General features: G+C 28.7%; 2 protein-coding genes across 3 annotated transcripts in view; both read right to left on the bottom strand.

The window, feature by feature from the left end:
- Positions 1-4,521, bottom strand: part of LOC122268407 (dynein axonemal heavy chain 10) — a 31,862-nt gene extending 27,341 nt beyond the window's left edge. For both annotated transcript variants that reach the window (XM_087149446.1, XM_087149448.1), the window contains exons 1-2: positions 4,422-4,521; positions 426-565 (exon numbers count right to left, since the gene is read on the bottom strand). The gene's annotated coding sequence lies outside the window, so the exon portion shown is untranslated. The remainder of the gene's footprint in view (positions 1-425; positions 566-4,421) is intronic.
- On the bottom strand, positions 229-9,049 carry LOC147816641 (uncharacterized). The gene is made up of 5 exons (XM_087157113.1): positions 8,743-9,049; positions 5,916-6,023; positions 4,422-4,526; positions 426-565; positions 229-243 (listed from the first exon to the last, which is right to left on the bottom strand). The coding sequence occupies exons 1-5, from the start codon at positions 8,954-8,956 to the stop codon at positions 229-231; spliced, it is 582 nt and encodes a 193-aa protein (XP_087013239.1). The 5' UTR covers positions 8,957-9,049.
- Positions 9,050-17,007: the final 7,958 nt, after the last annotated feature.

Below are 17,007 nucleotides of genomic sequence, written 5' to 3'. Positions count from 1 at the left end.
AAACTCTAAAACACATTTATTGTCAGTAAATTTTAGCCTCTGAAGCATTTCCCATACATCATACTCATCTAAATTTAGCCAACATTGACTTAATTAGGTGAATATTGGCTAAATTTTAATGGTTAAGGCCTCGGGTTGATCATCAGCCTAAAATTTTTTGATTCCACTTCGCATATTGAGTTATTTTGTATCTCTCGAAGGAAATGTTCGAGAAAAAAAGCATCTAAATCAAATTGCAGCAAGCTATAAATTAAATAATTCAAATTTTAAAAATTAGCAAAACTGAAAAAAAAAGTGAAAAATATTTAAACCAGAGCAACGTTAAAAATTTATTATAGATTGTTAAAAATATTACTAGTTAAACAACTTATCACTTAAAATTAACTGTGAATATTTTTTTTTACAGTTTGAAACTAAACCCTTACCCTAGATTTTGTTAGACGTTCTCTGGATTCTTTTTTTCCGTTTTCTTTGTCTTCGTCAGGGTTCTCGTTTTCATCGGAATCCTCTGTATCGTCATTTATTAACACTTCCGGTATTTCCTCTATATTACCTTCTTTTGGTTCTTAAAAGGAGAAAAAAAAGAAAACATGAAGAGATGAACAATCTTTCAAAATAAAAATTTTAAAAAAAATAGTTGGCCAATTTTTTTTTAAATGTAAACATTTCATAGTAGTTTACAAAAAGGATGATATTTAATTTTAAAATTACATCACATCAAAATTCGTCTCAAAAATCTATATTATTACATATTAGAGCATAAGATCTCTTCAAGGGTCAGTTACAAAGGATTTCACCGTAATTTACGAAATTGATTACATTTAATTTGAAAAAGTTTTATCACATTCATGCGTTTTAAAAATCTGTATCAGTTTTCAGGTCTTTTTTAGGGACAGTTCCAAAAAGATCCCATCGTAAGTTTTAAGACTGATGACATTTAAAATGAAAAAATTATCACTTTAAACTATGCATCATTAAAATCTGCATCGTAACCCATTAGTATCCTTATAAAAACGGTTACAAAGGGTTCCATCATAAGTTACCAAACTGACAGTTTAAAAATTTTACCACAGTCATTCATCTGGAAACTATAGCAAAACATGATCCATTAGTACTCATGGTCTTATTTAGGTCTAATTTAGGAATCGTTCCAAAAGTACCTATTATCCATTGTCCTTAATTTAAGAACTGTTCCAAAAATGCATCATAAGATCAATCGATTTTTTTAATATATATCATAAATATATATCATAAATTATTTATAAGTATTCATTTTTTTTAAAATTTTATTAATGGCCACTCGTATTATGTATGTAGTCCAGGTGTTCCAAAGAACTCTAGGGTTCCGTGGACAAGAGTCACAGGGGTTCCGATAGTCTAAATTTTTTTAAAAATCAGTTATGATTTTTGAAACCTGTAATTATATTTATAACTGAACAATACATCATAATCTATTTGCTGATTCGGTTGCTTTTTTTAAAAAATTATTTAAGTAAAATGCCAGGAAAGAATGCAAAAAATTACGTCAGTAATTCCCGTCGAATTTTTCACTTCAAAATAGAATGACCAAATTCAAGAATAGCGAATTATGATTTTAAAATAACTATTATCCACGTTTAGAAGAGTTTTTTTTTCTTCGAAAACTATAATTCTCTCTCAGCTTATTTATTCATTTTTAACTAGACTAGATACCACTCCAGACCTGCGTATTTAACTTATTGACATAAAACTTATTATTTTAAGAATTACATTGATAAAACGATTATTAAATAAAATATCATTCCTTATATTAAATATTATCAAAATAATTAGAAGTCTTTCTTAGGTTGGTATGGTCACAGTTCCTAATAAATTTTAGTTACATATTTATAGTTCTATCAAAAGATGTCCGATCATTTAGGGATTCTATAATAACCATTATGCAAAATTGGGATCCGCTGGTTTAGTTAACCGGCTCAAAAATAGTGTTTAATTTCATATAAAGGATAACAGCATTAAAGGTTTTGTTCAAACTGAATTCTTCTAACATGAACTAAACCTTACCTGTGGAAAATTATAGGAATGCAAGATTCTTACTTTATAATCAACTAAATAATAATTTGAAATATTTTTTTTATTTTATTAATTGACATGGGTTTCTAGCCAAATACCCAATTTTCTTAAGGTTTAAATTTAATTTCCTCAACATTTTCGAATCAATCAGAGTAATTTAGAAAGCGTTTTCATCAATACTTACAAAATTCAATTTTTAAAATTTGTTAACTATAAGAACAATGATAAACATTTCAGTGTTCAACACATGCTTTTTTCAGTTACTGTACTAAAAGTACGTATTTCTGTTCCCACATGTAACTAGAAATACAATATCTCAAATAGTTTCTATGGTTTCAGATCAGGACAAGGTAAGGAGGTAGTTTTTTATTTAAATTTTATTTTATAACCGTTATTAAACAGCCGAACCAATTTTTGGGCTAACGACTACTTCTGTTCAACTCCGTAGCATTGCAATTTTGAATCCAATTCAGAAGACAGGAGAACTCCTTTATTAAGCAATGGGAGAAATTTGCCTTCGTGGAGGGCTTTTTGATGAACTGACCCGCATTTGCGTTACATGAAGAGGAAAACCACGAAAACCACCCATGATTAGCCTGACAGCAAGGGGACTCCAACACATGACCCGTCTACCACTGAGGATAATTTACGCCGACACTATGGTCGGTGCAAGCAGGGTGCGTAATTCGAATCTGCAACCATCACTTGGATTCGAACCCGGTTCACCAATTTAAAGGCGAGCGCTCTATCCCCTAAACCACCGCGTCTAAATGGGGTAGTTTAAAACTTCTATATTTTTAGCTCTAACTAAGGTTTTATTTCGTAGACAAGTATCACCTTGTTGAAAAACCCACTTCTTGCCACCTCATATATCTTTGATATAATTCCTCATATGACTTCCTAATGAGTTTTGATAGTCAACTAAAGCCCGTATTCAAAAACCGTTCCTGAGTTTAAGCACATGCTTATAATTAGATAAGCACGAATGCTTGCTAAAGAGTTCCTATACGATATTCAAACTTTGCTGATTCAAGTAAAAGGTGTATCGATGAATACCATCTGCTTTAAAATGTGAGATACAATCGATTGTAAAAATTTACGATATGATTACTAAATTTGACACAGACGATAAATAATGCAATCATTATAGAAAGAAAAAAATGCAATGGACTATTTTCATCGATGAATTTTCTTACTGTGTAATTTTTTTTATTATATTTACTAATTGCGAAACTTTAGCAATTTTCTTATTATTTTATTTTGAAATTAATTCATTTTTTTTCCTTTAAAAAACCAAGAAAATATATGTTCGTGTTTTTTCTTCATTTATTCATTATTTAGTAATTTCTCTTATTTTCTTTTTACTTCAGAAGTTTGAAAATTATTAATGGTAAAATAATTACACCTTAAATATGAGTTACATTTACCTTGTTGTTTAAACAGACAGCATTATCTTTCTTAAAATTAGAGATTTTTCAATATCTAATTGCATAATTAAAATTGTAGTTTAAAAAAAATTATAAACAATAACTAGTTTTTAAGAAAGTTTGCAAAAAATAAGCAGACAAAACAATTCGGCAAAAACAGTTACAGAAAAAATAAAGCCAATTACAAATTTGAATTGACTAATACAAATATGTTCGTTATGTTGAATAAACAATAATAAAAGAGTTTAGTTGATATTCACATAAAAGACTTATGTTGAGTATAACTTCATCATTTAACTTAATAGGATCAATAAACAATGGAAAAAAAGAACATTGCAAAATAAATCCCTATCAGCAAAATAGCTTGGGCCAATATTCAAGAATCTTGGCTCAATAATTGTTCAAAGGGCCGTTATTTTTTCGATATGGAGTTTTCAGATTCACCCGATATTCTACAGCCACTTTACAACCAATATTGGACCTATATAGAATTGTCAGATTCACCCGATATCTTATAACCATTATTTAGCCATTATAGATTCTATATTGGCCAATGTAGGCCATATATCAGCCATTCTATGGCCAATTTTAAATAAATCTGGGTATCCAAATATTGGTCCCTCGGTACATATTCTTATAGGAGCCATATTGTGCCTAACTGGGGCCAAGGCAGAAACTGTTGCTTCAGATGCTATCAGTTTTCGTTAATTTGCCAGTTTTCGATTTCACTTTTTTTTTAAGATAACTGCATCAAACTTTACAGTTCTATTTTTCTGGGAGGCCTTGGAAAACTATCCTGCTTAGCCGGAATCAGAATTTGTCTCATAATTTCTTTTATCCGAAGTTACTATGGCCTCTATAGAAGAAGGGTCGGTTTTATTTCAACTAATTAGAAGGGAAAAAAAGCATAGCTCGTAGATAAAATAATAAAAATCATCTCACCATGTTCTTCACCTGAAGTTGATACTGAATGTAAGCTATGATCAGATTGATCCTTCTCATCTTCAGGTTCTATATTTGATGTTGCTAAGAGGGTGGTTTCTGAGGCTGCAATGAATCGGTAGAAATTTCTAGCTTATTTTAAAACAATATAAAATTTTTAACTATCCGATCATTCTTGGTTAAGGTGTACCAACTGTATAGGTAATACAATAGATGAATTTTTTTTTTAAAAAAAATATCTGCTTTAAAACATACAGCTATGTATTTCATGTACTATAAACAAGAATGCTTTTTGTGCAGATTATCTTCATATATTTTGTCTACAGTTAGAACTCCCCCCTCCAAAAAGTCTGAGTCCGTCTGCTGCTATGGAAACAAGAATAGCGTATTTCAGAATGGGTAGTTTCTCTCCACTCTAGGGCTAACACAATAGACCCGAGTCAAAACTGTCCTAAACAGTGACCCTACCCCCTACTTGAAATAGTTATACCTCGTTACCATAGTCACTGCCACGGGACCAGACGAATAGCTAGGGGAGTTCTTATTTTAGACAAACTATAATTTGCTTTCTCTTTCTAGAGAATGGAACGATTATTTTCTGTAGCATTAAAGTAACTGTGTATTGCAAGCTATTTCACGCTTCTTACGTTGCTTTATAATTTTTCCGTCTTCATGTTTTAAAAATATTTATATTTTAACATTTATTTAACATAGTTTAATATTAATTATTTCATTGAGTTCATAACCTCCTTTTTTTTGCAAAAATGTGTTAAAACTAGCTGTTAAATTTTACGCAACGTTATAAGCTATTAGTTAAGAATAATTTGATACAGAAAAAAGCTTATTGTTATTCATTTTTTCCGCCAAAATAATGCCTCACTGTGAAAAATGGAACGCAATTTTTTTGAGCATGCAATTCGTCTGATAGCGAATTTTGGGAATAATTTTGCATATTTTTAAGAAGCATTAAACATTCAATAGTTAATACTATATTATATTCTGCAGGTATAGTATGTAAGTTCTGAAATGTGCAGACGAATTTTTTCAAATTTCATTTACTGTGACAAAAAAAAGATACAGAAATAACCTTATGACTTTTTCAGCACGTTAAAAGTACCTATAATTTTTATTTTTATAGATATCATTGGGTAACCGCGAATTTATATTTAATTTGTTCAGGATTAGTTTATATTTATATAAAAAAAAATTATATATTTTATTTTATTATACATAATTTTTATTTATATTTTATTAAAGCTTACATAAATTATAACATAATTTCCATACTTTTTTTTTGCTTTCAATAATGTTTTTTGAAAGACAATTAAAAGGAGCATTATTAAAATGTGGAATTGATATAAAAAAATTATGATACATTAATGATTAAGAGCTACTGTGATGTTTTAGTTAAATGTAGATAACTAATGAAGAATTTAAAATTAAAAATTCTTAAAATTCCATTAATCCTTATTTTGCCATAAAAAAAAGTTTTACCATTCGTGTCCTGTCTATTTTCGGCATTAATATCAATAATATCTAACGATTTTAAAATATCAAGTGCCACTTTAGACATAGGCTTCTCTTCAATATTCGGTAATTCATCTGAAAATAAAAATAGTTTCAAGTATCCATAACAATCGAAATTGATGTAAAACTAGAAAGTAATCTTTTTCACGCATCTTCATTGCATACCATTCTTAATTTCAATGAATTTACCCTTTGTTTGGTTTCAAATTCGTAATTTTCCATTTATTCACTTATTATTTTTCTTCTACATGTCTTAAGATTAAATTCCATAAGTTAAAAAGATTAATGAAAAAACGATCTGAGTACCATTTTTATAAAAAATTAACATTTTTGTAAAAATTGAAAAGTCTTTTTTAACTATGGAATATTAATTTTTGAGGACAATTAAATTTTATAGATCTCAGTGGATGAAGATATTAAGGGATATATTTTGAATGTTTTTAGGGGTTAAGAAAGTTTCAACTCTATTTTACAACTAGCAGTCAACGACAACCTTAGAAGGTCCATTTTTGGGTACATTAAAACAGCATGAGTGTGAATGTGAAAATATCTGAACACTTCGAATGTTTTGAAATTTATAGTTTTTTCTTCTTAAAAGTGTAAAGCGTTATCTTTATTTTATCACACATAAAGTAGGACAACGTATAAACTTTAATGCTAATTTGTACAAATTCGAAAAATAGTCATTTAAAACTTTCAGACACTTAACTTGTCAATTTTGGAATATGAAAACAACTTTTGGTTTGTCAGCTAGTGTGAATCAACTCTGCATTCTTTGCAAACTTTTAAGTGCGTTTTGAGAATAATTGCTTTTTTCCCCATGCACAGAAGATCACTTTTATCATAAAATGTTATCTGAAAAATGTCGCGTAGAACCTTCTATCTACTCAGTTCTTTAATTTTAATTGTTGGTTTGCTCAGTTGCTATTTGAATTTGGTAATTTTTTCCTTTTTAATACATTCCGCATATCGATGCAATTAAATCTGTAGGCAAGAACGAAGTGGGCCTACAAACCAGAGTTCGACGCCTTGCCATTGTTTAAAACGCTAAAGTTGTAAAAAGATTACAACTATTATAAAATGCAATTAAGACAATCAGAAGCTATTTTATTTTACAACCGTCGTTGAACAGTCGACCCAATTTAGGGTTTACTCCTACTAATGTTCAACTCCGTAAACTTGTAATTTTGAACGTAATCCAGAAGACAAGGGGACTCCTGGATCAAGTATTGGGAGAAATTTGCCTTCGTGGAAGACTTTTTGATGGAACTAACCCGCATTTACGTAACATGGAGAGGAGGACCACGAGATCCTTCCACGTTTAGCCTGACAGCAAGGGGACTCTAGCCCATGATCCGTCTACCACTGAGGATATTTCACATCAGCTCTGTGGTCAGTGCAGCAAGCCAGATGCGAAATTTGTATCGACCAATCATTATTGGGATTCGAATCCAAGTTTGCTGGTTAAATGTGCCAAATTTAACCGAAAAATATTTCACATTGATAAAACATTTTACGTTTGATTTATTTTGTATTTTATAATCTAGCTATTTATTTATTTATATATATATTCTGATAACTTACATATCCTCACATGTTTAAGGAAATCATCGTAAGCTCTAAAAAGATAATTTTATTGAAAGGGGAAAATTGGAAATTTCTACCATTACGATGCATGAGTTTATGGCATTGCAGATCAAGCATTTGGCGAAATAGTGCATTTGGGACTAGTGTCACTTGGCCTTATTGTTGGTTGAATTAGAATCAATCTGCGAAAAACACTTCGAAACGGAATTATTAATACGCGAAAAAATTAAAAAGAAAGGTTAATGGGGAATTTTAGGTGCTCTAGAGCGAGTGTTATCTTTTATGATTTTATAAGAATAGCCTCTTCGATTGCAATGGAAATATACTGCAACTATCTAAGAAAAATAATGTAAATATTTAATGAAAAAAGCCTAGATTTGGTCAATAGATCGTTCCTTTTCTTATTGCATGGCATTTCCAAAACACACAAATAATTATAGCAACATTCAAGGAATCGGAACTTCTTCATCCTCCTCCATGTTCACTAGATCTAGCCCCATACTGTCTTCTTTAATAAATTTAACGCTGAAAAGAAGGAAAAAAAATCCAAAAATGCTCTAAACCTGGACATTTATTGACTAGTTTTATTAACTTGTTATCGTGGTTTTATTCCACTTGCCTGAACAACCAGTGGAAAAAATATGGGTGAAGAATGGAATAGTTCCTTACATTTTTAAGCTTTCTTTTTTCTACAAATTTCCTACCTAATACAATGAGGCTACCTATGCTTCAATTTATGTGGTTATTAGTACAAATGAAAAAAAAAAGAACTTTGCAATATAAAGATTTATGATCGCTTCGTTGCATCATTACGCAAGAATTACGATCTTCAAAATTTTTTATTCAAAACAGATAAATTTCAAAATCACGTTGCCTCAGCGTAAAAAACAAAATTTTAAAGGGACGCGAAATTAACATTTATGCGTTAATTATTCATTGTTTAGAAAAACGAAATTGGTTAATGTTTCAAGAAGGTGACATGAAGTTAAAAATTTTCTGTTTTGTAAACTTTTGTGCACTGTACGCTGCTTCAACTTATATTTGATGCGTATATGCAATATTTGAGAACGAAATAAAAATATTAATAACCTAATTACATCTCATTGCAAATTAGCATTACTTAAAACTCATGAAATTTAAATAAAAATTACAAATAACTAAAAATTTCACATGACAGTTTTAAAAAAATTATAAAATTTTGCAGTACCTTCTGGTTCAATTTCCTCTTCAATAATAGTTTTGTAGAAAAACAGGCATTTCTGAGATTCATTTGGTTCTGAAAGTACATTAAGAACGATATCTTTGTTTTTATCTTCGCTTAAAAAGTTCTCAAAGGACGAATCGTTTATATCTATGACTAAATATTTATAAACGATGTTTTTTACACACGTTAATATGAAATCATCTGAAGAAACATTCATTTTTTGAAGAAAGGAAAACAAATTCTAGTGAAATTTGCTTTCCGTTCTGTTTCAATCATTTGTTTCAAGAATAAAACAAAATTCAGTCAGAAAGCTTTCATTGTTACCGTGGAAACGAGATCTGCAAGTAGAACTACGTGACGATTTTTTTTTTTTTTTTTTTGGTCGCTGGAAGAAATGAAATAATTTAAGAATATTAATTTCATGAATCTTTATTTGAAATTATACGGGTTCACAGAACAACATTTCGTAATTTTTATTTCTTTCATTATTACTATAAAATAATCTTTAAAATTGGGAAAAGAATTCGATTTTTTGAGCAAACGATATTCTAAACGCTGCATTTTATTGGGTTCTTTTTTTTCTTACTTTCAATCAAAGTTGATTGTTTTTATTGTTCAAAGCTGTTTTTTAGAAAGGTAATAAATAATTTTACAATAAAAAAGTTTTGTAAAATTTGAAAGCTAGTTTTATTATGTAAAGTGTCTCAAACATTAGTTAATAGGAATATTATCATCATAAACTTTAGCAAAAATATTATTGCATGAAAGTTTAGTAAAACTGGCATTATAACACGTTTTTTAAATCCCTTAATATCACCAAAAGATACATCTTACAATTATCTTTTATAGATTTTTATGGATTTTTTTATCTATTTTTATATTTATAGGTCTATAATCTATATTTATAGATTTTTATAGATTATAGACCATTTATAGATTTTTTTATAGATCAAGATTTATAGATTATTTTTGTAATCAACTGAAAATTATAAACGCATTTACATGCAAATTATTTATCACCTTTGCGAATTAGTTATCCTTGGATAATATTATTTCCTGTTATTCTTACTTATTTGATATTGATTAAATGGATGCTTACTTTCATAATTATTTTTCATATAATTTTTAGTTAACGCATGATATTAAAATGCGGTTACAAAATACATATTTAAAATTATAAAAAAATACTAGAATTCAACTTTTTTCAATATTACTAAATAATTTCTTCGACAAAAAATAATGAGTTTTTATAGTTTTACAGTCACTAAAATGAGTTAAATCAGTTAATGAGTTTTTATAGTAATCAAACGCTAAACATGAATTAAAATAAACAAGTTTGTGGATAAGGAGGTAATAGTGATAGAGCTAAATGATTATAGGCTTAAGAAATAAACGATAATACTCGAAATTGATCCAGAGATGATCGACATATCACACGGATCTAATTTTTAACTAAATGGAAGAAAAAAAACCACTTAATATCAAATATTTTTTCAGATTTTTCTTGACGATATCATTATATTTTATTTTCTGAATTCTATAATTTTTGGTAAAACCCCGAGGATTTAATTTTTCTTCGTAATCATTACGATAACATTAATTTTAATTTCTTGAATTTAAGAAAGTACTGTGAAAAAGATAATATCTGAATTTGTCCCTGTACTATGATAAAAGCAATCATTCTAAATTTAAAATAAACAAATCTGTTGCATTGGGAATTCTAATCATTCTAAAAAAATTAAATAAATATAATTTTTAGTTAAATGAATGGTATAAAAACAATGGTAATAATATTTAATTATTTAAAAATTTATCGCAGAAACTTTCCGAAAATTTCATTAAAAATACCTATTCCAACAAATTGAATTAAATTCAATGCAAATTCATAGAATAAATTTGAAATATTATTGAAAGCAATTTTATTTTATATTATTTTTTAAAGTGTTATTCGGTATTATAAAGTTCTTTGGAAAATAGCGAATAATAGGTAAAAAATTGATAAATTCAGGATAATTTACTTGTTTATTTTATATAATTTTTTTTAAACTTCTTTTTCAATATTTTCGATAGTTTAGCGTGAATAATGTGTTCTATTTATAGAAACAATCTTTCTTTGTTAAAGTGTGAATAATTGCTGAAAAGGGGGCGGAAATGGATCGGGACGGCACACACACGTCAAAACCACGTAGCTCCTTTTAATATTATGCTATCATTTTCAAACTCGACTCCTAAATAGGGTTTAATGTGCCAAACAATCGTACCAAAGGAAATTTTATAGACCAGTTAGGGTTCCCACAATGGCCCAAAAACCTTTTTAGACTAACCGTGTATGGCGTGGCCTAGTTGTTAGGGCTGTGCGCGAGTAAGATTCGTTGAGCTGAGTGACCTGGGTTCTAATAGTGGCTGTAGTCAAATTTTTAAAATTTTTTAATAGTGTTTTTCCGTATTTTGAAGTGTTCTATATATTATAAATATTTTTTTCTTTGGAAAATAGTGAATAATAGATAAAAACGGATAACTCCGGAGCCTCGGTAGTGGCAATTTGTTGCTTTTTATCGCTTAAATCTATCGTTAAAAATTGGCTATCCCACTCAGAACAGGCTCTTTAAGAAATTTCCCGCGATTTTTCAAATTAACCCTATTGAGCCACCCCCTTTTATTTGTAGCTTTGTCATGTTATGGGATTAAAGTTTATCTACAATTATTTCCTTTAGTACGGGAATATAGTAGGTTGTAGTATAGTATGGCCTAGATTGAATATATAATAGTTTAAACAACGAGGAAATATGGTGCAATTTATAAATACAGTGTATAAGCAACATTTTCTTACTTTTAACACTTTCATTATGTAACACACTCAGAAGGAAAAGAAATGCAAGTGAAGGAATATTTTTAAGTCACAATATCGTAGATAAATAAATAATTATTTCATTAAATTTTACTTTTAAATGGTAACCATGTCCGGGATTCGAACCCCCAACCCTCGGGACTTGCAATTTGTTGCTTTCTATCACTTTACCCAGCTGATTTCACTTGGCCATCCGACTTATAACAAACTTTAAGTAATTTCCCGCTATTTTTCAAAGGAATCATATAGGGCTACTTTACACATAGTGCATATTTTTACATTTTTTTCACCAGTAGAAATCTTTATCAATCAACCTGAAGTTTTTAATATTACACCTTCGGCAGTAATTGCTTCTTTTGTTGAGTTATAAAAGAAAGTTTCAAACACATAGTTCTTCTGTAAATTTAATAGATTCAATTAAATTAACTTGAAATGACACTTATCCGAATTCCACAGTAAAAAAAATTTTTGATGGGAACCCACACTTTTATAAGGTAGATGCTTGAATTTTTAAAGCTATAAAACTGCAAATTTGAATAATTAGTCAGGAGACATTCGAAATATTTTTATTTAAAACTGAAATTTCATTTTTTTTCCAACAAAATTATTTTAAATATTGATTCTATCTTTTATTCCGTTGAAATTTGGAAGTATTAAAAGTAAGATTCCCGAACCTTATTTTGGATCTAGCGACGACTTATTGTAAATTAGAATGAAAAGGGTAATAATGTCATGTAGATTATCTTAAAGGATTAATTATTCGCAAATTTTGTTTAATGTATGTTAGATTAAGCCGAATTTTTACAATAATAATCTTTGTGTGACTACGTTGTAGTCGCAAATTGAATTTGTTTTAAAGATTGAATTCGCATTGATGAAGGTAGTGGGGCATATTTGACTTCGTAAATTCTGTTACTGAACGAACATCTATTGTTAAACTATGAAATTTTTTTTTACTTAACTTCATTTTATAATTATGTTACAGTGAATTCACCAAAATCAAAAGAATGTCGACTTTCACTGAGGAATGTCAACAATCACATTGTCGCTTTGGTGAATGTCCGAAATACTTGTTATATAAGATTTGATATTAATTTTTCAATGATATTATTATATTTTTTCGATATTTTAATATTTGCTGAGGATATACTTAGAGAAACATCAATGTTTGAAGTACCGGTTAAAGGCATATTGGGCAAGGGCACTGTACGTAAAAAGCATTGATGAAGGACATACCGGGCAAATGTATACTAGGTAGGACTGGGCTATAAATCGATATATCGCGACATATCGATTTAACGCCTATATCGGCAAACCGATACAGCAACTTTCATTCCAAGCGATGCATCAGAAATCTGATTTAAGCCGTAGAGTGAAGAAGACGATATAACGATATAGCGATACACCCAAGGACTTTCTCTTACGTTCCGATGCCAACTCGCGCTGTGGAAGACGATATTGTTTCGTTATGTTGAGACGGCCTTGACTGATGAGCGGGTAGAATCAGAATCACTTTTGAGACCTTATATCGTTATATCACATGTTCGTTTTCGCACCTTCGCGATTTGAAATCGTTTCTTGTAGATTATTTTCAATGGGATTAACTTCGTGATCGCCGTCTTAACCTTGTTCTGAACGCAATCTATTATTGAAAAGAATTTATAAAGAAAAGTTTCTTCATTAATTAGATAAGTTTTTTATTTATTTTCTGACAAAACTTTTTTTATATTTTTAAATGTGAAAATTATCGGAAATCTAATTTAAGGCATCCATAAGGAATTAAATTACAAAGTAAATAAATTTGTTAGGTTATTTTTTTACTTTCTTTTAATTTATTGAAAACCTTTCGGATAAAACTTCTAATAATTTAATGGGCTTCTATTACTGATTTTAAATTTATAAATCTTGAGTTGTTTTTATTTTTAGAAATAAAGTTAAAACAAAACTTATTTTTTGGACATAAGTCAATAAACTTTACTTGTTCAAAAGAATTTGAAAAGTTTGCGAATTTTATTCATTTCTTTTTTTTTTTTTTTATCAATTACTACTTTGTTTTATTAGAGAGTAAAATCATTATTTTTTTTTAATTTTCGTTTTATATTATTAGTTAATTAGCTAAATATATTACCGAATATCACAATTCTTTTGTTCTTATTTTTAAGAATTTAATTAAGAAACTTTGCCTTACTTTGTTTTTCGTTCATAATTCGGTCATTATTTAATTTAATTTAATTATTTATATGAAATAATAATAAAAATAGTGTTTAAGAGGCATTTTTTTTCTAAAATTTATTTAGCTCTTTGTTTTAAGCATACAAATAATTTTTTAACGAACTTATTTTTTAAATTTTGTTCCTATGCTGTTAGGTAAATATATTGATAAATTTCACTTTTATTTATTTTTTTATTTTTAAACTAAGAAATCTTTTGTTATTTGCGCGATCATTTTTAGAAAATATAACAAAACTTGTGTTTACTTCTTCATTAAGAATTTGAACATTACGATCGAACTTAATAATTCGGTAATTATTTACGCATAATAGTACAAGCAAATATTGATTTGTTAAAAAAAGTTTCTTTTTTAAAAAAAAAAAAAATATTTTTAACACTTTGTTTTAAGTGTATAATGAATTTCTTAACAAACTTTTTTTTAAATTTTTTAAATTTTCTTTCAATAATTTCAGCTAGATATCTTTATAAAATTCCCTTTTTATTTTTAAACTGAGAAATCTTTCAGAGAACGAAAATTTTAAGAAATTATTACAAATCTTATGTTTACTTTTTAGTTTAAAATTCGAACATTTTTAATTTTAAACTTCGGCTTTTAGTCAATCTAACTTTTATTTTAATTAAAATATATTTTGAAATTTTAAAATCAGCTTTTGTTTAATAACAATATTTTTTTTCATTAAGGGTGTTTTAGGGGTTAACTTAAATTAAGACTGCTTATACCTTATAAACGATAAAGAAGTGCAAATATTTCATTCTGTATCTACACACATTTTTTCAATAAATATTTTAAGTAAGATTTGTACATCTTAGTCAATTTATTTAATATCTTTCTTTAGCAAAACATATATATTTTCAAATTTATAAATTGATTTAAATCAATATGCGTATGAAGTCTTGATAGAAATCTGACTTTCTGTGACTTAAAGTAAATGAAATTCAAAAATACTATATCGTGATACATCGCTATATCGCGATGCAAAACTGACGATATATCACGATATATAATTTCTAATATCGCCCAGTCCTAATACTAGGCAATGGCACTGAACTAGATCTAGTATATATCTCGGACATTTACTAAAGCGACTATGTGATTGTCAACATTCACCGGTGGAAGTCAACAACCACCTATTTCGGTCACTCACAATAACAATTACATATCCTCTTCTTCAAAATATGTGTATTTATGTAACCTATGCATTATTAGGATTACAAACATAGTTACTGAGTTACGAAAATTAATATAAAACTACAATTATATTTCAAGTCAAAAACTTCATTTCCATATGTTTTTAGGATTTGTAAAAGTTATACTATTTGTAAGGGTTCGTACTCATCGGGAAAAAAATAAATAACTGGTATCAATTTTGTCATAAAAAAGCTAAAAATTTCTTGATGTTAGCTTTCACTGTCGAATCAAAATTGCAAACCTACCACCTTCGGATCTATACATATTTGCTTAGAAAAAATAAAATATTTTGGTAGCTATAAATATAATAATATAAAAAAAAGTATATTAATATTACTACCACTTTTTAATTTTTTCCAGGTACGTATGAACCCTACTTGAGGAGGAAATATGAATTACTTTTATTGATAAACCATTAAAAATAGTAGAAAAAAACAAAATTCACACCAACTTCTAAGAAAAACAAAATAAATTGGCCGAAAGGGTTTTATTACGTACAAAAAATTTTGGGCGCACAGTGCAACTCAGAATATATATGAATAAATAAGAATAGATAATAACAAAAATCATCAACATATGTACAAACGTCTTCTTAGACAGTATGTCTTCTTAGACTGTAAAAAAATAATGAATTAATTATTAATTTTTATTATTGCAGAGTAACTTAAATAATATTTATAGTAATAATTAACTATAATTTTCTCTAGTTTGTATTATTCTGTTATGAGCTTTGTAAAAAGTAAGTGAAAAAGCAAAGAATGGTTAAAACCTCCATCAATTCTGAACCCCAATGTTTCATGGGATCGAACTTTTAAAGCCAATAATTGCTCATCAGAACTCCTAATATTTGGATTTCGAATAATTCCATCAGCCAGTGTGCTATCAGGAATCAGAGAAGTGCTGATATCAGTTAGACAATTATCACCACCTTTTTCTCCGCGTTGATTTCCACGATCGTTTTTCGTGAAAATGGATGATGCAGTTTTAGCTGATATGAAAACTAAAATCACATTTACATATCCACGAAAAAGAGAAGACAGAGCTCTTATTCGCGAAGAAAAAGGAGTGATATTCAATACGTAAAAATTAAATCGGTCAAATATGTTATGCAAGCATTTAAGATGTAATTTATATAATGAGTTATTGGATAAAAGAAGTGCACAATCTTTAATTGAAAATTGGTATGATAATACGCATAATATGCTGTTTAAGTGATATTATTGTTATGAAAGAGGTTGTCACATTAACCAATTTTGTATTGAAATTGTTATGAACGGAGACAATTTTATGAACCGTTGAACAGTCAACCTAATTTTAGACTTACGACTACTAATATTTAATGCCGTAGTCTAGTAATTTTGAACCCAACGCAGAAGACAAGGGAACTCCTGGATCAAGTATTGGGAGAAAGTTTCCTCCGTGGAGGACTTTTTGATGAAACTAGCCCGCATTTGTGTTACCTGGAAAGGAAAACCACAAAAAATTCGCACGGATAGCCTGATGGCAAGGAGACTCTAATCCATGATCCGTCTAGCCCTCAGGATATTTTATGTCAGCACAGTGGTCGGTGCAAGCCAGATGCGTAATTCGTATCGACCAGCTATCGCTGGGGTTCCAACCCTGTCCACCTCATTGGAAGGCGAGCGCTCTATCCCCTGACCCATCACAGTTCAATTTTAGGATATTAGCGATTCCCGAAAAACAAAATTATGTGATATTTTAATTTATTAAAACAGATAACAATATGAAGGTAATTTGTCTGCCTAGTCACTAACATATTTTCCTTAGATAGCCGCTGTAAGAAAAGTTTATTTGATTTAGAAGTTTGTCGTTACAAGTTAAATTATAATTTCCATTCTGTTACATTGTTCAATTAAGTTTCTTAGGTAAGGTTTTAGCTATAGTTTTTCTTTCGCTCTTAATAAAATGCAGTTACAAGGGAAGCTAAAAAGAATGATCTATTTTATTGATGACATTAAGGTAAGACTGATTAAACTGG

This window comes from Parasteatoda tepidariorum, chromosome 1 (assembly GCF_982258835.1).
Source record: "Parasteatoda tepidariorum strain Cologne lab strain chromosome 1, Ptep-v5.0, whole genome shotgun sequence".
Lineage (NCBI taxonomy): Eukaryota > Metazoa > Arthropoda > Arachnida > Araneae > Theridiidae > Parasteatoda > Parasteatoda tepidariorum.
The sequence above is the reverse complement of the archived record's forward strand: the minus strand, read 5'-3'. Positions and strand labels throughout refer to the sequence as shown.